The following is a 22,039-nucleotide window of genomic DNA, read 5'->3' as shown; positions in this document are numbered from 1 at the left end:
AAAATGAGCCATTTCTTCTTTGCTGTAAGATATTTTTACAACAGACAATGTCTTGCTGTTTAAGAAGGTTTCCTAATATCAGGGTTACACCACTTGCTTTGTTTACATAATCCAGGTTTAATGTTTCCTCTTGTACCAAAAAAGGAATTAAAATGTTTGAATTTAGACATCGAGTCTATGTAATCAAAAGTGATAACAGAACTCATAGTGGTGTGATATGTTTGCTGATTCAATGATCTATTTTGTACCTTTCAAGAAATAAATTGTCCCAGTGTGCAAATTGGGAGAATTTTATTCTATTGCAATACACTAAGCTCACTTATAAAACCACTATAAATCCTTAAGCTCTCAAGGAGATGCCTAAGCTTTATTTACTAAAATCAAGTGGTCTAAAAATATTGAAGTAGCATCTAAAAGTACCCAAATTCTAGGCAGTAAAGTTAACTCTACCAAGATCCAACTCATTAAAAATAATGCTGAAACATAATTCCTACAGTGTCATCAAAACAGATTACATTTCCACATGCATGTAGTACTAAATAAATCAAATCATAAGCTTCTACCTTCTAGGAACTTCTATCAAACAACATTAATGTTAACGAAGGAAAGAGTAGAGTAAAAGTTATTTTCTAAGAATTGTACTTCTGGCAAAGTCAAAGTAACAACTCACCATTTTACAGATTTAGAATGGAACTAGACAGAAGTCTGCAGGTATTACCAAGATAACTCCTGGGGTAGGAGCTAATCCAGGGAAGTTCAGAATCTCTCTCCAAGACCCATGGGTACAGGTATAGGAGAGAGTAGTATTTATATCACAGATGCCCTAGAGCAGGGCTCCTGGACTGCATAACTCCACAGGGATACCTGCCACACTAGTCTGCTAAGTATGCTTCCTGACACACAGTTCCATAGATCATCCCCCACAAAGCTGAGCAACTGAGAGGCCTGATCCTAAAGCAGTGTTTCTCAAACTCTTTTTTTACATCTAATTTCTTTCTAACAAGAAATTAACTTGATTCCATTTCACCAAAGATAAGTTTTTAATGTACAACAAAAATTTCCTGAAAAAACAGTCCATGTGATGCACTCTGCCATTCTATCTCATCCTATCTTATCCTATCTCATTCTATTTTTATGACAGTCATGATCCACTAAAATTATTTCATCACCCACCAACAGAGCATGCCCCAGCATTCACATGTATAAGTTAACAGAATCAGTTTCCACAAAATAATATCATGGCTATGCATTGTACTTTTTTTTCTTTACTATTTCATTTTTCAAAATATACTGATTGAGGTATACAAAATTGATTTTACAGCCTTTAAATAGCTCTCAACACTGTCTTAAAATATTCATGAGGTAGTTAACTCAGTATTTATTGAGCATCTAGTATGTGCTCAGCACTGTTTAGCACTGAAGATAAAATTGTATACAATGGAGGGACACAAAGTTAACTATTAATAACCTAGAAGCTACTTGCTCTGCTCATTAAACAAAATGGGATAAATTCCCAGCTCAATATTGATAGATGGAGCATATTAACTGTTATTGTAGCATACAGAGAGAACAGAAATCCTACCAACCAAGAGAATTAACCTCCTCTCAGCATTTGTTTCCTTGCAATAACTATTAAGAAAAATGTGATAAAAAGCATTTGCAAAACAAAAAACCATTGTTACTTGAGAAACTGAAAAATCTCAAGCTTGTTTTTTTTTTCATTTCAACAGCTTTTAGAGTAATCCTATGTGTTAATAAAGGAAGCAGAAATGATCAGTAATAAAACACACAATTTTGTCTGACCCCATAAGAATGGCCTCCTCGATCCAGTCATCATCACTCTGACCTCATACTCCAAGGTACAGGCTACATTCCTTCCTTCCACTGGTCTTGCCTCTTCCCTAAGAGGTTGGCCCTGTTGACCGTAGAGGGTATTTTCTCAGATCCTGCCACCGATCCCTCCCCTCTCTTTTTCTAAGTTGTTTTGGTTTTGGATGAAGAACAGACACTAGTTCCTAGGCTTCCTGCCTACTTCTGGCAAGGGAATGCTGGGTGTTTATGTCAACATCCAAGGCACAAGACAGAGATTGGTATATCTTTGTAAATACATGTGGCCATGTCATTACTAAGGCTTGGGAAACTAATGGAAGATCTAGACTGCTCATAAAAATTATCTTTCAATTTTTTAAATCAATAAAGAGGAGAAATTTTTTCTATTTTCATGGGATTGAAAAGTATATTTACTAGACTCACTAGGGCATGATATTTTCTCTTGTCTCTAGAAGCATTCATTTTTATTAAGGATTATCATTGATCCCGTTTGCAATTGAAATACACTTGCCAAAGCAAATGATAAAGATCAGATAGTGAAGGAGTACCTTCTATATGATTTATTTCTTAGGTTCTTGAATTTTGTGGCTAAAAATCAGTATTTGGGCTTATCAATTTAGAAAAGGTTCTGTAGCATGAAGCTATATTTATCAAAATTGGGACTGTAGGCCGAACTGGTGTTATGGCATTTTTTAATTATTTTTATTTGAAAGATAATTGCTTTACAATATCGTGTTGGTTTCTGCCATACACCAACATGAGTCAGCCATAGGTACATATGTCCCCTCCCTCTTGAACCTCCCTCCCACCTCCCACCCCTTCCCACCCCTCTAGGTTGTCACAGAGCCCCAGCTGGAGTTCCTGAGTCATGCAGCAAATTCTCATTATAATATTTTAAAAACACCTGTTGGTCAATTGGAATGAGCCTTATGCCCTCTGTGTGCACATACAAAGACATGTGCAACAGTATTAATACCTAAGGGCCAACTGTGAAAGAGTTTAGCCTAATATGAACAATGACTTTTCTCAGAGTATTAGTGACAAGAGAAAAAAAATCTAAAGGGGTAGACACTACCTTTGTTTTGAAAAGCAATTTTTAAAAAATGAGATGAAACGTCTCAAGAATGAAATTTAGTAACAGGAAAAATATCCTTTAAAAAATCCTGAAAAGAAATTACTGATGCTATTTCTGTATATACACTCATATAAAGACACACACACATTATATATTATATGTGTGTGTGAAGAATACAGTTTACATCTGGAAATCTGCCCCACAGGAAAAACTCCCACTGGTGTTTCCTAATTGTACTGGACTATCTCAATCTCTGATTGGGTGTCTAGGAATATGATCTCACACCAGGGATGTTTGTTTGGGTAGATTTCTAGTCTTAATTTCTTACTTCTTTAAAAGTAACAGAAACAATGAGAAAAAGAAGTTATGCCAGTTTGTGGTGCTGCTGGCTGGTGTGAAATAAAAATTCTTTCCAATTAAAGGACTTCTCCAGCTTGCTAACTTGTTCCAAGCTCCCAGCTGCCTTTTAGTTATTTAACTGCTAAATGTTCGGTGAATAGTTTGCTTTTTTAAAAACTCAAAAACAAAACAAAACAAAAAAAAAACATCTCCTTCATTAGATTAAGCACAAAACAGCTGCTCCCACCAAAAAAAATTAGCTTTGAGAAAACATTTTTCCCCACATGCTTCAACAGATGATAGTTTTTTATGCAGAGATAAGTAGTAAGTTCACCAGAAAAGGCCTATTCAAGATTAAGTAGTTCAAAAATAAGCAATTTCCAGTTTTCTTCCCAGCTATAAAAATTGACGGAATCCTCTTTCAGTGACCTCAAGCAATAATGAGTAACTATAAGAATTCAGAGTACTTTGGGATGGACCTCTTCCTCTGTAAGATTATTTTAATTCTCCAGCATACCTGGGAGTCTTATAAAGTAAATTGACATCTTCCAACCATCTCCTTTCCAGCAGCCTTTATCTCCTGGCACTGGACCAGGAGATAAAGAGTCAGTTTTCACAATACAAGAGTCACAATACATGATACAAGAGTCAGTTTTCACTTTCTCTACAAATGGGTGGTATTCTCTCCACATACACACTTGCCACATACAGAGAGCAAGTGATCTGATTTCTTAGAAGTTGAATGCATGTTTCACAATCTTAATAGATTGATTCAACCAACATTTTTTGAATGCCAACCATGTGTTAGAGACTCTTAGGGCTTGGAAATACAGAGGGAAATAAGTAATCTTTTATTTTAATGGTTTAGAAAGATGATTTTCAGTACCTTCACTGCTTGTCTAAGGCAGCAGGTTTAACCAGGGTTGGGAGGGCTGGGGTGGGTAGAAAAGCAGCGTACAATATTTTCAGTCATATTCCTTTGTTTTGAGGATATATAGGATTCTTATTACCCTCCATACACTTTATTACCTCCTTGTCTATTTTAAAAATTACTTTGCTTCCACTTAGAAGCCCAGTCTGTCTCCTTTTCCCCTCCCAAATCCCAGATCAAAGGTTACCACTTGCTTAGTTTTTCCCAACACCTTCAGTTTTACAATTGTCCCCTTGTTATATACCTGCTGTAGTTCCTAGCATATTGCCTTGTAGTTATACTAACTTTATGAAAAGAGCTTTAAGATTTCCTGGTTCATAATAAGCTCTCAATACATATTTATCTGAGACAGACAGGTAGATCTGTGTGTTTGTCACATTGTCTAAGTTCTGCTATCCTGAAAGAACAGGCAGGGTGTTGTGGTATTGTTGTTATTTGTCAGTATCATCATTTTTACCCTTTTGTTCAGCAGAGTATACTTGATTGTTGAATTGGTGTGTTGAAAACTAGGGAAAATAAAAAATACGCCTTGATCCACATATTACCCTTAAGAAGCTTGTGATACTCACCACCTTCTATTTGTAATGCAAAAATATACCCAGAATAACTGTATTTTCTTTATTGTAATTCCTCAAGAATATTTAGATGGAGAACTTTTAGAATAATGTCCCCAAATGACTACTTTCATAAATCCTAAAAATGGATGTTTCTCTTTCACAAAATAAAGATAAAAGAGTAATAACCTCTAAGGAAATCCTTCATCTACAAAGCTTTGTCATATACACACTAGACTATTTTGGAAATATACTCTTGACTGTGATTAGAGGAATGGTGATCTGTATATTTAAATATGTCATTGTTATTTAGCAGATAGGGGAAAAAGCCATAGATAGTGATTAGTAAATAAGACTTTTTATTAGCTTGTTCAAAAAAATGGTTTCCAAATGCAAATAAAGCAAAATACCTGTTTATGGAAATGGCAGCATGATTTACGGAGTACTGAAATGTTTAAGGTGTTACTGTTTTTTATCACAGATCTGAATTAATATTTAAAGATTTGTATACCCTATGCCTACCTCAGCATCTTATCTCCTTTAAATGCAACAGTGAGAGCTTTAAAAAAATAAATAAATAAAGTAGACCACAACACCTAGAATGCTTACAAAGTCATGCTATAGAGATATATGTGTTGGATATGCTCTTTTTATACTTACTACTGTTACCACATCATCACAACTAACTTTAGCTACTAATGTCAATAACGATGACAATGGTAGCTCCTTTTATTTGTATACTTTTACATATTGCAAGCCTTTCACTTACCCGTCTTTGATGCTCACAACGATCATGCCAGTAAATTTCCTTAGAAAAATTCAAAGGTAGGAAACTTTCATATACAGGAAGATGTCCATCCCCATGTTATATATAATAATGAGAAAAATCAAAATATGAATGCCAAACTTTATCAGATAGTTCAATAAATATCATCAGTCCATATGCTACATGGTTAAAAGTATTCATATAGAGTCTATATTTCAAAAAGGAAAAAGCCTTGTGTTATTCTGGTAGGAGAAATAAGTAAAATATATCATTGTATTTGTACTTCTATTACAACTATGGAAACATTTCTGTGTATTTGGACAAGGCCTCAATGGTAACATAGTCATATATAAAGTTTGTTGTGATGGCATAGCACAGCAGTAAAATGTTTGAATTATTTTAGATTTTCAGTAACACTGTATTGTTCATTATAACATACATGTTTAATACTTTAATAAATGTATGTGGTTATAATAATTAATATTTGCTAAATGTATGTATTATTATAAAACAATGCATTTCTTTAGGGTAAGACATTTTCCAAAAGATGCTTGTAGGTTCCTTGTCAACAGAATGTGACTCTCACCCTCCCCACACCCGCCTTGTGCATCTGGATCACCAGGGGTGCTTTCAAAGAATGCCAGTGCCCAGGCTGTCCCCCAGGAGATGAGTTCTCTACTGCTCTTGGTTGGGGCCCAGACGTGGGTTGGTTTTTGGCTTGTTTGTTTTGCGCAGCTTGGATTGGTAACAACAAAAACAATTATAACACACACCTCTAATTTTATTATTAAATTCCTTGAATTTTCATCTTTAGCATGCATAAGACTTTCACAATTAAGAATACTATTTGGATGAAGACTGGTCTTTTTAAGGGATCATGAGTATAAAGTATCTTTATGCTATTAGAATGACAAAGATTTAAAAATAATGATAAAACACAGTGTTGTTTATAGAAATATAAATGGAATGCATATTGATCAGCTACACTGGAGGGCAGTCTGACAATGTGTATCCAGAGCTTTAAAAAATACATAAACCTTTTGTCCCTGGAACTCTACTTTTAAGAATTTTTCCTTAGAAAACAACTGAACGTATTAGCAAAGATGAGTAAATAAGAATGTTTATCATAGAGTGTTGTTTAAAATAGTAAAAGATTGTAAACTGTCAAAATATCCACAAATATGGATTGAATAAATTATGGTATATCCATACATGATACTAGTAAAATAGATCTATAGTTAACATAAAAGAATAATAACAATGTATTGATAAATGAAAAGTTATAAAACAATATGATTTCTGTTTTTGTTAAAAATATATGTAACATATATATGTGTGTGTGTGTCTGCATATGTAATACATACATACAGGTGGAAAAACCCCAGAAAACTATACACTAAAATATTAATAGCTATATCTACATAGGTACTTTTTATTTTGTTTTGTATTCTCATGCATATTCTATTTGTTTTTTTCCCTTAAAAGAAAATACTAGTAATATAAAGACCAAAAACTTTTTTTTTAATGTAAAAATATATTCTGGAAAATGAAGCCTTGTTACTTTTTTCTACCCAAATATATGGACTACAACACAGCTTCCCCCATTTTCACTTTGTCTGGCTGTGAAAAACAATATACTTGACAGAACAGCTATTTCTCAAAGTGCTAAACTTCTCCAGCATATTTATGTTCAAAGTAGATTAAGAAGTATGAAGTGGAACTTGTTTCATTAACATGTCAGATCATCTCTAATTACAATCTGGTTAGCCTCTACAAAGATGGCATGTAATATATTCATCAAAATGTATCTCAATGTATTTTTATAGAGAAGTCTTCCTTAACCTCTGTAATTAATAAGTGGGTTTTTTCCCCTTTCTTTCAGGCGGTTCAGGACCATCCTCCTCCATAGCCATAGCTGGCATCAACCACCCTGCCATCACAAAGACAACATCTGTTCTTCAAGACGGCGTCATAGTCACCACCGCAGCTGGAAACCCACTGCAGAGTCAGCTGCCCATTGGGAGTGATTTTCCTTTTGTTGGCCAGGAGCACGCACTTCATTTTCCATCCAACAGCACTTCAAACAACCATCTTCCACACCCCTTGAACCCCAGCCTCCTCAGTTCTCTACCTATCTCTTTGCCAGTGAATCAACAGCATCTCCTAAACCAGAATCTATTAAATATCCTCCAGCCTTCAGCAGGAGAAGGCAAGTCTGAGATCAACCTCCACCCTTTAGGTTTTCTCAACCCGAATGTAAACGCTGCTTTAGCTTTTCTCTCCGGTGACATGGATGGGCAGGTATTACAGCCTGTTCACTTTCAACTCTTAGCAGCCCTGCTTCAGAACCAAGCCCACGCAGCTGCCATGCTTCCCCTGCCATCTTTCAATCTGGCCATCTCAGATCTTTTGCAACAGCAAAATACCCCCTTACCCTCATTAACACAGATGACAGCCCCACCAGACCATTTGCCAAGCAATCAGTCAGAGAACAGCCGAGCTGAGACCCTTTTAACCAACCCCCTGGGGAACCCTTTACCAAGCTTTACAGGCAGTGACACTACTTTTAACCCCCTCTTCCTCCCAGCTGTCACTGGGGCCTCAGGATTAATGGCCTTGAATCCCCAGCTGTTGGGAGGTGTCCTGAACTCGGCATCGGCCAACACCGCTAATCATCCAGAGGTTTCCATAGCAACTTCTTCCCAGGCAACCACTACCACAACCACTACATCATCAGCAGTGGCAGCACTGACTGTCTCAACACTTGGTGGGACAGCAGTGGTGTCAATGGCAGAAACATTGCTGAATATATCTAATAATGCTGGGAATACACCTGGTCCAGCTAAACTCAACAGTAACTCTGTGGTGCCACAGCTACTTAACCCTCTACTGGGGACAGGTCTGCTTGGTAAGTTAAATTTTTTCACACATTTTTACAAAAGAAACGTTTTTCTAATTCTATTTTCTCCTTTAAAAAAAAAAACCTCCATTTTGTCACACTATTTTTAAAAATGTTTTTGTTATGTCACAGCTTGCTTAAGGAAGAACTAAATATAATAACACCCACACACAACCATAGTTATACAAACATGAAAATGACTTTTTCCTTTTCCCCTATTCTAGAAATATTAAATGTCATTTTAATCTGCTTTCTCTTCTAATTCTGATGCCACCTAAACCTAACCTACTCATCATTCTCTTAAGCCAAGTAGTGTCTTATTTTTCAAATAACTAAAGCACAGGTACACCTTAAAAATAACATTGATTTGAATTTTCGTTGATGTGGCATCACAGGGTTGGTATGAGCAGCTGCACTGTGGATGAAAACAGTTTGAGGAAGTGCTTTTCCAGGGGATCCCTAAATTAATGAAACTAAATGCTTATCCAGCAAAATAAGAAACAAGACAAAAAAACATTCAAAGTTATGCTTGCCCAAGTTCAAGGAAATGAATAGCTACTGCTCGGTTTTCTCAAACAGTATTATTCTTAAGAACTTTGTGGCTTAAAAACAAAATCCTTTATGTAGATTATCTTATCTCAAAAAATTAATAAAATCATGTCAAGTATATTCAGCTGTTTGATGCAGGTAATTGTAGTATAGAGATGGTGCCCATAAAGTCTGGAAACATAAGCAAATGTACATGTTATTGTCAAGGGCATCGTCAGTAGCTAAAAAAATAATATGTTTCTAGCTTCCATCAGCACCTTTATAAAATAGCTTAATTAGTCCTATTTGGCAATCAAATTAGTGTAGTAAAGAACCTGAAAAGTCCTACAGATTTCAAGTCATAGGACAATTTCTATGACATTATCCTCAAAATAATGTCAATGTAATTTCAAAACAAGTCAGTTTTGAAGTTCAAATATAACTTTGGTATTAACTACCCTATCTGATTATATAACATTTATTTTTTATGACTATGAGAGTGAATTTTTCTGTATTACTAGTTTTCTTTACAATTTTAATTTTAGGTAACCAAAATACCAAATACATATTTTATGTAAAAACAAAATATATATTAAAGACAAAATACATATTAATACATATTTCTCAACCAAATTTCATTTGACTTGGTGGTAGTTATTATTATGGCTTGAGAACTAAGTTTTGTAAATAGGCCTGGCCAGGCCCACATATTTTAACTATCTTATGATTGCTAAAGCATTTAGGGCTCATTTTAACCTTTAATTGTGGTTGCTTTAACAAAAATGGCTTCAAGGAATTCTATGACACTGAAGATCAATGTATAAGGATTGGCTAATGGATAGACCAAAGACTGACTAGTCTCTCCATGATATAAAATCAAAACACTAATTATGAGAGATAAATAATAAAATTAGTCTTTCTTACCACTTAGTAAGACTTTGAGGAGAAAAAGAGAAAAGAGTTACCATGTAAGTCTAGTTTTTAGTTTTTTTAGGAATCCTCAAGAAAGATAGGCATAGGATCTCCAAAGAATCACACTGACTTATATTTTATATTTTTCATACTATAGGTGACATGTCCTCAATAAACAGTACTTTGAATAACCATCAACTGACTCACCTACAGTCGCTGTTAAACAACAATCAGATGTTTCCTCCAAATCAGCAGCAGCAGCAGCTTCTTCAGGGGTACCAGAATCTCCAGGCATTTCAAGGACAGTCCACAATTCCTTGCCCAGCTAACAATAACCCCATGGCTTGTCTCTTTCAGAACTTCCAGGTACTCTCCTTTCCTGGGTTACTTTAGTAGAAAACAATGTTTACTACTTGTTTTGCTAAATTGGGAGAAACAGACAAAAGAAGGTGATTATGGATCTTTTCACCTCTACTTACTATTATTTCTCAGTAATGAATGTTGTTAAAAGTTTCAGTGTTTTTGTTTGAAGCATTTTATTTTGTCTGAAGCTTTTCAGTGGTCCTTTAGAAGTTGTTATTAAAAACTGATCATGTTACCCTCTTAATCCCTTTTGTGGTTTCCCATTGCTCCAAAGGCTTCCCTGGTGACTCAATGGTAAAGAATCCACCTACCAATGCAGGAGACTGGGGTTCCATCCCTGGGTCAACAAGATACCCTGGAAAAGGAAATGGCAACCCACTCCTGTATTCTTGCAGGAAATCCCAGGACAGAGAAGCCTGGTGGACTACAGTCCATGGGATAGCAAAAAGAGTTGGATACAATTTAGCAGCTAAACAACAGCATTGCTCCCATGATTAAAATCCACATCCTTAAGGTGTTTACCTGCCTCACTCCCCAGCACCAGCTCACACCACTCTCTCCCTGGCTTCAACCACTTGGTCTTCTTTTAGTTCTAAAGGCAAATAAATTCCTAATAGATTAAGGAGCTGGATGGAAAGAGGAACATTAAACAAATACATGAAGAAAATACAGAAGATTTTAAAATAATCTCAGGATAGAAAAGGCTCTTTCAGCAAGGCACGAAGCTAAGGAGTTGAAAAGAGGTAACAGAGTTGAATACATAAAACTTCAAATCTGTACAATTAATGATATTCTAAACAAAGTTGAAGACAGGTGGCAACCTGGGAGAAGTTACTGGGTTGGCCAGAAAGTTTGTTCATTGGCCACATCCAAACGAACTTTTGGCCAACCTAATACATGCATAATAATAGCAAATAATTGCCATTCATAATATTTTAAAAGCTCCTACAAATTAGGAAGAAAAAAGAATCGATTAGAAAAATGAGTGATAGAAATGAACAGACATTTCAGAAAATTAAATAATAATTAGTAATAAACATGAATAATCAGAATTATACAAATTACAACATTACTATGTCCATCAGATAGATGATATCCTTTGCTAACAGAGGTGTGGGGAAATGGATTCTTTCAGATATATTGCTGGTCTGATTGTATGCTGACATAGGTGTTTTAGAGGGTGATTGATAGTTTATCAATTATATATATATATACACACACACACACACATATGTGTGTCTATATATGTGTGTGTCCTCTGACCCACAAGTTCAACTTTTATATTTTGGGGAAATCAAGTCACAATCTAGAATGTTTTGTTGCAATTTGATTTGTGGTGTCAAAAATTAGAAACTACTTAAGCAGCCATCAGTAGGAAAATAGTTAAATATTGAGTATGTTTTGCTATCTTCATCTATCTAGTAGTTTTGAAGATTAGGTAGGTTTATATAATCTGATATAGAAAGATCCATAAGATTACAGAACTCCAACACTGTTGTATTATAGAAAAGTACTAAAATATAATACCACTTATGTGAAAAAAAAGAAATGAGGCAAGGGAAAAGGAAGGTGTGAAAGAAAGAAGGGAAACTAGATGTACATCTGCACACTTAAGGTATTAAAAACAAGTCTATGAAGATATACTCGAACACTGATCACTTTTGAGAAAGACATGGAATCAGAGTGGGATGCAAAAGTATAGATTTGGGTGGGAAAGTGATGAAGAAAGCTTTTCTCTTTGGACAATGAAAAAATACTCATATAATAAAATAATTTAGAAGGGAAGAATAAGCTCTCAACCATGTCATTGCGTAAATAAGTAGGTAAAGCCTGAAGGGAATCCATTAGATTTAGCAGTTAGAACATCAGTAACTTGGTAGAATGCAGTTTTTGCGAGTTATGGGAGCAGGAGCCAGATTGCAATGGATGGAAGAATGAAAAATAAATTAGAGTTTGGATTACTCTTTTAAAAACTTTTAAAAACTTAACTACAAAGAACATAACAGAAATAAAATAGTGCCCCAAGGCAGGCATAGGCTGAATGCAAACTTATATTGATAAAATATGGAAGCCATGCATATAGTTGAATGCTAAAGAAAAGAGACCCCCCCCCAAAAAAAAAGTAGAAGAGATTGAACATAACGAAGAGAAGGGGTAACAGATAAGGCAAGATCCCTGAGGAAAGGCTTGGTATCCAGAGTATAAACAGAGTACTTACTCTTAGAGAGCAGAGGGAGCACCTCTTGCACTGGGAAGCAGGACAGGATCAGGGACACATTGTTGCAGGGAAATGTGTGCTGCCAGAAGGCAGGGAGTAGCGGAGTATAAGTGGAGCAGGAAATGGAACCCCACTCCAGGATTCTTGCCTGGAGAATTCCATGGACAGAGAAGCCTGGTGGGCTGCACTCCTTGAGGTTGCACAGAGTCGGACACTACTGAAGCGACTTAGCAGCAGCAGCAGCAGCAGAGTATCAGAATAATGAGAATTCCTAACCTATAAACTTGATTATCTCTGTTAAATAGGGTCAATTACTAAGAGTAATGTGGGAAATAGTATAGCTGGCTTGAGGAAGTGGATAAAATCTGAATAGTTGTGACGGAGAGTGATACCTAACCAGAGGATCATAGGATTGATGGGAATACAAACCCCCAGCTGAGATTGGAAGCCATAAGTTCCTATGGATAGATGCTCAGCATCTTCACTGTGCATTTAGATACATAAGGCAGGGAGCTAAATTGACCCAAGCTTGGGATTTTTATCTGGTAGGTATAGATAAGGGGAGAATGGCAGGAAAGTAGTTATGTTGCTGATGGACCCCAGGGTCTGGTTTAGCAGGAAAAGATGTAAAGACAGGGAGGGAGTGATCATGGGTGAGTGAAGCAGGGGGTGGGGGGACGGGAAATCCAAAGTACCAAGGTTCTGGAGAGCAATTCTTAGCTGGGATTGGTGAAACTAGAATAACCTGTGGACTTTTTCAAAGTGCACTCATCATTCCCATGCTGAGCATTGGTACCCTTCACTGGCCATTTCCTCCCATCACCTCTTCCCAATGAAGCATCACCTCTGAAGAGAGCCATTATCACTGTTGACAGCATGGGAATGTCCCTCAGGCAGTGACCCAGTAAGGTTGAAGAGCTGGTGTTACTACCCTATCTAAAGACTTCAAAAATTCAGTGTCATCCCAGAAATAGTTTGGGGACTTCCCAGGTGGTGCTAGTGGTAAAGAATCCTCCTGTCAATGAAGAAAATGCAAGGGTCACAGGTTCGATCCCTGGGTCAGAAATATCCTCTGGAGTAGGAAGAGGTAACCAAGTCTAGTATTCTTGCCTGGAAAATCCCATAGACAGAAGAGCCTGGCAGGATACAGTTTGTGGGGTCACAAAGAGTCAAACACGACTGAGCACAACTCAACGGAAATAGTTCATTGTTAAGAAAGGGGTGTATATATATATATATATATATTTTGTTGTTTTATCTTATATTTCACTTAATTCAGTAGAAATATCAATGAGTTAGAGATCATTTTTAAAACCTGTCTCCCTTTTTAATGTGAGCAATGCTGGTGACAGACTTGTTTCTCTCTTTGAATTCCAAGTTGAAAGCCTGTAATGACACTAAAAACATGGAATCATCGCCTGAAAACCTTTCGTGTCCAACCACCTCAACTGTAATTTTTCTAGAGAATGTTTAGTAATATAATTTTTTTAATCTGTTATATGATTCCAATCAAAGAAACAGTACCCAAGTATAATCGAGACATGTCTTTCTATACAGAGTGACTTCTAATTTCATTTTTGAGTCTTATTCTTTCTTTATGTGGCCTTTCCTTGTCATAGTCATTAGTCTTCTGGTAAATCTTAAAATTACAGTCTTTCTCTTTAAGGACTTGAATTTTTTTTCTCTCTCTGTCTCACTACTTCCTGTCTATTTCTTTAAGGTGAGAATGCAGGAAGATGCAGCTCTCCTAAACAAAAGAATAAGCACTCAGCCGGGCCTCACAGCACTTCCCGAAAATCCAAACACTACACTTCCACCTTTCCAGGACACCTCTTGTGAGTTGCAATCGCGGATTGACCCATCTCTAGGTCAGCAGGTGAAGGATGGCCTCATTGTGGGGGGCCAAGGCGATGCTTCTGTAGATGCTATTTACAAAGCAGTCGTGGATGCAGCCGGCAAAGGAATGCAGGTTGTCATCACGACTGCTGTCAACAGTACAACTCAGATCAGCCCCATTCCGGCTCTGAGTGCCATGAGTGCCTTCACTGCTTCCATTGGTGACCCATTAAGTCTCCCCAGTGCGGTGAGTGCAGTCATTCATGGACGAAACATGGGCAGTGTGGATCATGATGGGCGGCTGAGGAGTGCAAGAGGGGCTCGGCTCCCCAGCAGTTTGGACCACGGGAAGAACTCCAGTGAAGGAGATGGCTTTGAATATTTCAAGTCAGCAAGTTGCCACACATCTAAAAAACAGTGGGATGGGGAGCAAAGCCCTGGAGGGGAGCGAAACAGGTGGAAGTGTGAGGAATTTTTAGATCATCCAGGCCACATCCACAATAGTCCTTGTCACGAAAGGCCCAACAATGTCTCTACACTGCCATTTCTGCCTGGGGAACAGCACCCGATACTGTTACCACCAAGAAACTGTCAAGGGGATAAAATTTTGGAGGAGAATTTCAGGTATAATAACTACAAAAGAACTATGATGAGTTTTAAGGAGAGACTAGAGAACACTGTGGAAAGATGCGCACACATTAACGGGAACAGATCTCGGCAGAGTCGGGGCTTTGGAGAGCTGCTGAGCACCGCAAAGCAAGACCTTGTCCTAGAGGAGCAATCTCCGAGCTCCTCCAATAGTTTGGAGAGTTCTCTGGTCAAAGACTACATCCATTACAATGGAGACTTTAATGCCAAAAGCATTAACGGGTGTGTACCTAGCCCTTCAGACGCTAAAAGCATTAGTAGTGAAGATGACCTAAGGAACCCAGACTCCCCCTCTTCAAATGAATTGATCCCTTATAGGCCAAGGACGTTCAACGTTGGCGACTTGGTCTGGGGCCAAATCAAAGGACTGACTTCCTGGCCTGGAAAATTAGTCAGAGAAGACGACGTTCACAGTTCTTGTCAACAAAGCCCCGAGGAAGGGAAGGTATACCAATCTTTATCCATTGTCAAATACTAACCTTTGTTCAGATGTCAGTTCTTATTTTCTGTTATCATCACTTTGGATTCTTCATGACTCATTGAGGTCTCACAAACTTCTGGAGCATAAATGAAGAGGGGATGGTTGTAGTCACCAAAATGTTTCATCAAGGGGTGAGTTGTGAAGCATTTGTAGATCCCACTAGGGTTCAGCATGGCTCTGACCCAGGAACCAGATTTCCAGAATTTGGTTAACTTGGGCTTTCTTCCTTGCATGTGCCTACTTCTTCATTTATACAGAGAATGAAGGCAAGTAGCAATGATGGGGGGAGAAAAATCTGGCAGTTGTTAGAACCCAGCAGTGTGGCAGAGGTAGGGGTCCTCCCAGGTGACAGAAAGTGCCAGGGGATTGGACCTCTCCCATGTACTGACGTGTGATACCCAAAGCTGGGGAGAAGCTAAAACTGGTGTGGAGTTGCAGCCATTTCTGGAAACAGGAGGTAACATCTGAATTTTGAATGGTGTCTCCTTTCAGGAAAAGTTCTGGGTCTTTGAAACATATGGAACTGTTTAACCCCATAGTCTGGTTCTACTTAACACAATCTGATCGCATAAATTAAATGAAAACTTCTCCATGAAACTACCATTCAATTTAGAAGAAATTAGTAAGGGTCTTCTGAGCTTTCCCCCTCCCCACAATTGGTAGAATTGACTCACTCGGCAAGAAATATGCAGAATGTTCAAAGTAGATAGAAAAATTTGTATCTGAGCAGGAGATGAAAATAATGCACATTCCCTACATAGGATGAATAAACATGTAATTTTTCATCTCCTTAGGAAATAAAAATTCCTTTTACAGGTATATATTATTCTCTTAAAGATTATATTGTATAAAGCTATTTCAACTCTGCTCAAACCTCCGCTGGCATTTAGGTTTAATGGCAAAGGAAACCAAAAGCATTTTGCCAGCACAATAAAAGGATTGTCTTTCTCCAAATGACCGGGAGGTCCTTAAACCCATTGCTTATAATGTCTAGTATATACTTGTCAGGATACACTTTCAGCATAATGTTTCTACCTTTGATAAGAAAATGAATTCCATATTCCTATTCACAAAACATTTTACTCTCTAATCTCTCCAAGACCAGACAGACATTCTTTGGGTTGATAAACCTAAATATTTTTGACAGTTTATTCAAGAAATAATTAGAAACAGCAAAATTGGGCTTTTATGATATAAATGGAATTGCTACAAATACAAGATGTAGACATTGCACTGTTTTATAATCTGTGCAAATAAAACCAAGTCTTTTTTACTGTGCCACTTTACCAAAAAAAAAAGCTTAACTAACAAAAAGATTATGGCTTCCCTCCCCTGGAAACATTCTTCCTGTCCTACAAGCCTTGTCTTTTTATGTCCTCAGGAGGATAAAAGCACGTACTTTTAACACATTTCACTTTAAACCGTGATCCTAATCTGCTTAGTCTGTGTTAGCAAACTCCTGGGATTGAACGCCTCACTGATGCACCTAAAAAAAAAGAATCATTATCTAAGAGTCCAAGAAACATTTTTTTACTTTGTTTAAATAATCAGCTGGTTTTCAATCACTATAAAATAAAAGTGTTTCACAAAATCCAGATTCTTTTTCCTTGTTATTGGCAATGGATGAATTCCTAACAGGGAGCATAAAATTGTTTATGTAAATTCAAATATCCCCTCACCCACTGGCTGACATTGTAATTTTGCATTCTCACAACTTTGATATCAAAATCTTGATAAAAAGATACACTAAAAATACTTTTAGTAAATCAGAGAAAGTAATTGAAAGCATACATTTAGAGGTGAAAAACTAAAAATTTATAATAAAATATTAATGATAACACATGAAATATTTATCTGTCATTAAAAAGCAAAGTATATCAGTCTTGAAAGCTCTAGGGCACTTAGCATTTTAAAATATCTCTGGTCTTTTCAGGACACCTTACTTTTGCACATAAAAAAGCAAAGTGCTACTTTACAACCCCTTTTTTTCTCCTATAGTTCACAAAACAAAGGAAGGTCTTCCTCATTAATGATGCCCAGCTAGTCAAACACCGTTCTCAATTTATAACACCAGAAAAGGTGAAGTTTCAAAAATAGGTCTCTCTGACCTCAGCTAAATGTCCTTTGCCTGATGTCTTGGTGATCCTGGTTCATCTAGAAAAGATTAAACTGTGGTTAATATCTGTGTGAGACAAAGCATGATCTGTCTGAAAAGATTTTCTGTAAAACATATTTTACATTAAAATTGGTTTAAAACTGTGAACCAGTTATGATGTAAATTTCATTTACATTGAACCTCTTAGTTCTCACAATGTTGGATACATAAAGCTTTATGCATTTATAACCAGACTTCTGCTTTTAAAAAGGTAAGCAGTACACTAGGTTTCCTTCCATATACTGTGGCAGTACCTGACATTTTAATAAAGTCAAGAGAGATAGTCAGAGACTGACTTCATGAACAATTTGTTTATTATAGTAAAATCTTATTAATTCCATCTTGCTGATGTGGAATGTGGACCATTTCCCCCAGTAATTCTGTCTGTAGTATCTCAAAAGAAAGGGTTTGCTGAAAAATTTTCTTACACATAATCATTTAAAACCTTTTTAGCCTCTTCATTTTTCATACTAGTATTTCTATGTTCACCTGAGTAAATTAATCCAAGATGCTGTCAGACCCCACCAGATAACATCTATGTTAATTCAAACTTTAGAACAGGTTTATTATCTCCTCCCACTCCTTATATCTCACAAACCTATCATTTATTTTTTGTTAGTATCTTTGTTCTCAACAAGTCACTTCAAATTCTTTTTGGAAGCAGAGAAGAAAAAAATCTGGGAAAGATTGAGGGCAGGAGGAGAAGCAGGTGACAGAGGATGAGATGGTTGGATGGCATCACCGACTCAATGGACATGAGGTTCAGCTAACTCTGGGAGATAGTGAAGGACAGGAAAGCTTGGCATGCTGCAGTCCAGCACAGGTCACAAAGAGTCAGTCACGACTGAGCAACTGAACAACAAAAACTGGAAAAAAGGCAATTACCACGATTACAGGGAACTAATTCAGAATAAGTCGGACACCTCTCATGTTTTCAGGTTGCCTGAGTAGTCTCTGGACTGATAGGTCAGGGCTGTGAATGGAGCAGGGACTGAGATCTCCAAGTTGCCCATAACCTGATACTTTAGCCAACTAAATGTTTGTCATGAGTGTAAATGACTTGGTCAGCTTATGATTTTAGAAAGACATTTTTAAATCTTCAGCGTGGTGTTAAATGTAGAATTGTTAATAGTGCATTAGAAATATCCTGCAGTTTCCAAGATTACTTTCTAGGAGGTGGGATTTCTAAATATCAAATACTGTGTGAACACAGAGGAGACTAGAGAGAAAGTCGATGTGGTATGAAGGGGCCTGGGTTTCAGGCATTCTGATGTGAGCTTAGATACAGCTCTACCAGTTACCTAAATGGTTCTGAGTGGGTGTATTAATTTCCAGAGCTCCTCAAGTGGGAATATTAATTCCCACTCAGAATGATGTTAAATGCAATACTATAAATAGATAGGACTTCCCTCGTTGCTCAGTCAGTAAAGAATCTGTCTGCAATGCAGGAGGCCTGGGTTTGATTCCTGGGTCAGGAAGATCCCCTGGAGAAGGAAATGGCAACCCACTCCATGGGTTTTCTTGCCTGGGAAAATCCCATGGACAGAGGAGCCTGGCAGGCTACAGTCCATGGGGTTGCAAAGAATCGGACACGACTTAGTGACTGAACCATCCACCACCATAAATAGATGATACATAAAAGAGGCTCAGTAAAAATTAACTTCCTCCTCTCTGTTCTCTGTATTAAACAACCTTATGAATTTGGATTCCACCATTACCAAATTGTGGTCATTTGACCTTCATTATTGTATACCTATCCATGAATTATCCATAAAGGACTCATTAACCAAGTTGGGGATTAAAGGATAATAATAACATATTTAATGAATGAAATAGTTTATAACTATTTTTTATGAACCTCAGGACATTGCATACAAATTGGCATATTTGATTATAAATTAATATTAACTGTTCATTTTAGGCAGGAGTTCTACTTGGAAACATTTTAAAGGGCTTAATTTGGTGAATAAACTTGAAAGTCCCCCTCTCCTCAGTGTTTCTAAAAACTATAAACTCAGACATTCTTCTTCTACCCTCCAACCCACCAAAACACTCAACAGTATTAATTAGTAGAGATTTTTAACAGTCTGTGAAAAGTTGGACTGAATCACACCTATTTAATACTGTCCCATCCCAATACTGAAGCTGTGTTACAGCACTGGAAGGATATTATGTGGCTTATATAATACCATTCAGGAAGTGGTATCTCCTTACTAACACATTTTTCCCTTGCCTATCAGTTTGTAATAAGAACATTCTAGAAGATACGTATACTTTTTCTAAAGAAGTGGTGCAAGTTTCTCTCTGAACCATGAGCCCTTTATAGTTTCAGATTTAGCTGCCAAGAATAAGACCTCAGTGCTTAGTCAGAGCTGGAGAAATGTACTGCCAGATCTTGGCACAGTATTAAGGAATTCTTGGAGAGGAAAATGGCTTCTGCTGGCATTACACCTATACACTATAATATACAGACATTTTAACCCTGTGCAACTGTGGGGGGAGATGCTTATCTTTATGTCGTTATTTCAATGATTATTTTAAAGCAGAAAAAAAGTTCTTTTTTTCCCTAAAACATACTTTGTAATTATCATCTACCATCTTTGATCTTACATTAACTAGCCTAAAAGTGTTGACTCAAATAATAATCAAAAAAATGAAATTCTTTTTTTTTTTCCTGAGTGGATAATTTTTACTCTTTTTGAACATTGTCCCATTGGTCTTTGTATTTCATTATTCTTATATTCAGTGTGTGTTCTGACTGGAAGCAAATTTAGGAAAGAATTTATTTCTATATTGGCACCAAAATGTTTCTTTTCAATGAAATGTTTGTTGTTGTTGGACAGGTAGAGACATTCCTAATAATCCGGAAAAATCACCTGGTGTGATGAAGAAGTTTTTAAAGCAATGGGTAGGGTGCTCCTTCTCTAGACTCACTCTTTGACTTTTTTCCACATGGTTATATTTGGCAGGAGGAGATAAAACTAGCTTTCTGAATGTTGTTCAAAACAGACGGAACTCATCATTATTAAAACTCATGCCAGATTTATTTTGGGACAGTCACTTTCTGTTTGTCATTCAGTATCACATGCACTCATGTTTTGATGGTATGGAGCAAAACCAGAGACAGCTTACAGTGGTATTCTGCGGATGTATAACCTAAGAAGTTGAGCCTGGGAACTAAATTTGGGAGGTGTGCCCTTCTGTGATGTTTAAACACTTTTACTTTGAGGAATGTTCTTTCTGGGCTTATCAGTGTTAGCTATTTGTATTCTTTGGTACTGTCATTCTCTGTTGAGAGTATTCTTTGTATATTTCCTTTGCCATATATATTTTATTAACCATTTCTGGAAATGAATTATTTTCTCTATACCCAACCAATATCCATGGTATTTGGGCTGCATTTTGACTGGTGGAGTGGCTGAGGCAGTCAAGAGTCTGCAGCAACAAAATCTTTTTGAAAAAGAAGAATAATTTTTGGAAAGTGATCAGCAAGATAAAATCCAGACAAAGGCAGTGCCTGATCAAAATTTGAAAGATAATAAAAAGGAAAAACTAGGTAACACCAAAAATATGAATATTGGGGAAAAGATTAAACTGAGTACAAAGTTTAGTAATTGTAGAATTAGTAAAATTTAGTAAACTTTAGTAATTGTGGAATACTGTGAAGTTTTTTCCCTCCCTGAGGAAGATTAAAGAGGAAGAGGAGGAGGCCTGTCTCCCTTCCTAGATAGCTGAAACTGAGTATGGAGTTCTTGAGCTTGTCAATACAGTTGTCATGTGGTTACTAGCAAATGGAATCTCAAGTATGAGGCAAATACATGCTTCTGTTACATGAACTCTTCAACCAGTGTATCCTTAAAAGTACAAGTTTATTCAAAACATTTAATTCTGTATGTATTATGGATCTATATAAAATTTGTCACATTTAGAATAGATTTACTCTAGTCCTGTAGTTTTGCTATCTAGTACTTAAAAATGTTTCTATCTGAAGTGAAGATGAAAGGAAAAAAAAATCCCTCAGATAGTGCCACTGACTAAAACTGCAGTAATGTCGATCAGCTTAGTCCATTTGAAAAAACTGTGGTTCACTTTATGAATTTTTCCTTAAGTATTATTGTAAATTCATCCTTTCTGTCACAGGTCAGTCAGCTTTCTACCCCAAATTATTTATCATTAATTCCCATACTTGAAAAAATGTTGAAATATTGCACTTAAGTTAGCAGAACTTTTTCAGCTTAAAGTAGTTACTACTTAATAAATGTTTGATAATAAACCTAGTAAATGCCTCGTATTTGCTTATTGCTTATTGATTTTCCCAGATTTCAGCTCAAGTCCCATGTTACCTGTATAAATACTTAGTTAAAATATGTCCTTAAATTCTTATATACTCATTTTTTATTCATTCGACAAATATTTTTGACACGTTATGTAGTAGGCACTGTTCAAACCACTTTAAAAATAACTTCTAGTCTTATTCTAAGATATATGTAAAAGCATAGGTATA

At 36.6% G+C, this 22,039-nt stretch overlaps 1 protein-coding gene across 7 annotated transcripts in view; it reads left to right on the top strand.

Moving 5' to 3' along the window:
- MBD5 (methyl-CpG binding domain protein 5) overlaps positions 1-22,039 on the top strand; it is a 186,751-nt gene that overhangs the window by 145,380 nt on the left and 19,332 nt on the right. For 4 of the 7 annotated variants that reach the window (XM_043894589.1, XM_043894590.1, XM_043894588.1 and 1 more), the window contains 3 exons: positions 7,378-8,403; positions 9,992-10,200; positions 14,136-15,344. In XM_043894589.1, coding sequence (XP_043750524.1) covers positions 7,378-8,403; positions 9,992-10,200; positions 14,136-15,344 — 2,444 coding nt within the window. The remainder of the gene's footprint in view (positions 1-7,377; positions 8,404-9,991; positions 10,201-14,135; positions 15,345-22,039) is intronic. The other 3 variants (XM_043894594.1, XM_043894593.1, XM_043894592.1) reach the window with 2 other exon arrangements.

The sequence above is a fragment of the Cervus elaphus genome, chromosome 33, assembly GCF_910594005.1.
Source record: "Cervus elaphus chromosome 33, mCerEla1.1, whole genome shotgun sequence".
Classification (NCBI taxonomy): Eukaryota; Metazoa; Chordata; class Mammalia; order Artiodactyla; family Cervidae; genus Cervus; species Cervus elaphus.
This window is presented reverse-complemented; position numbering and strand designations above follow the sequence as displayed.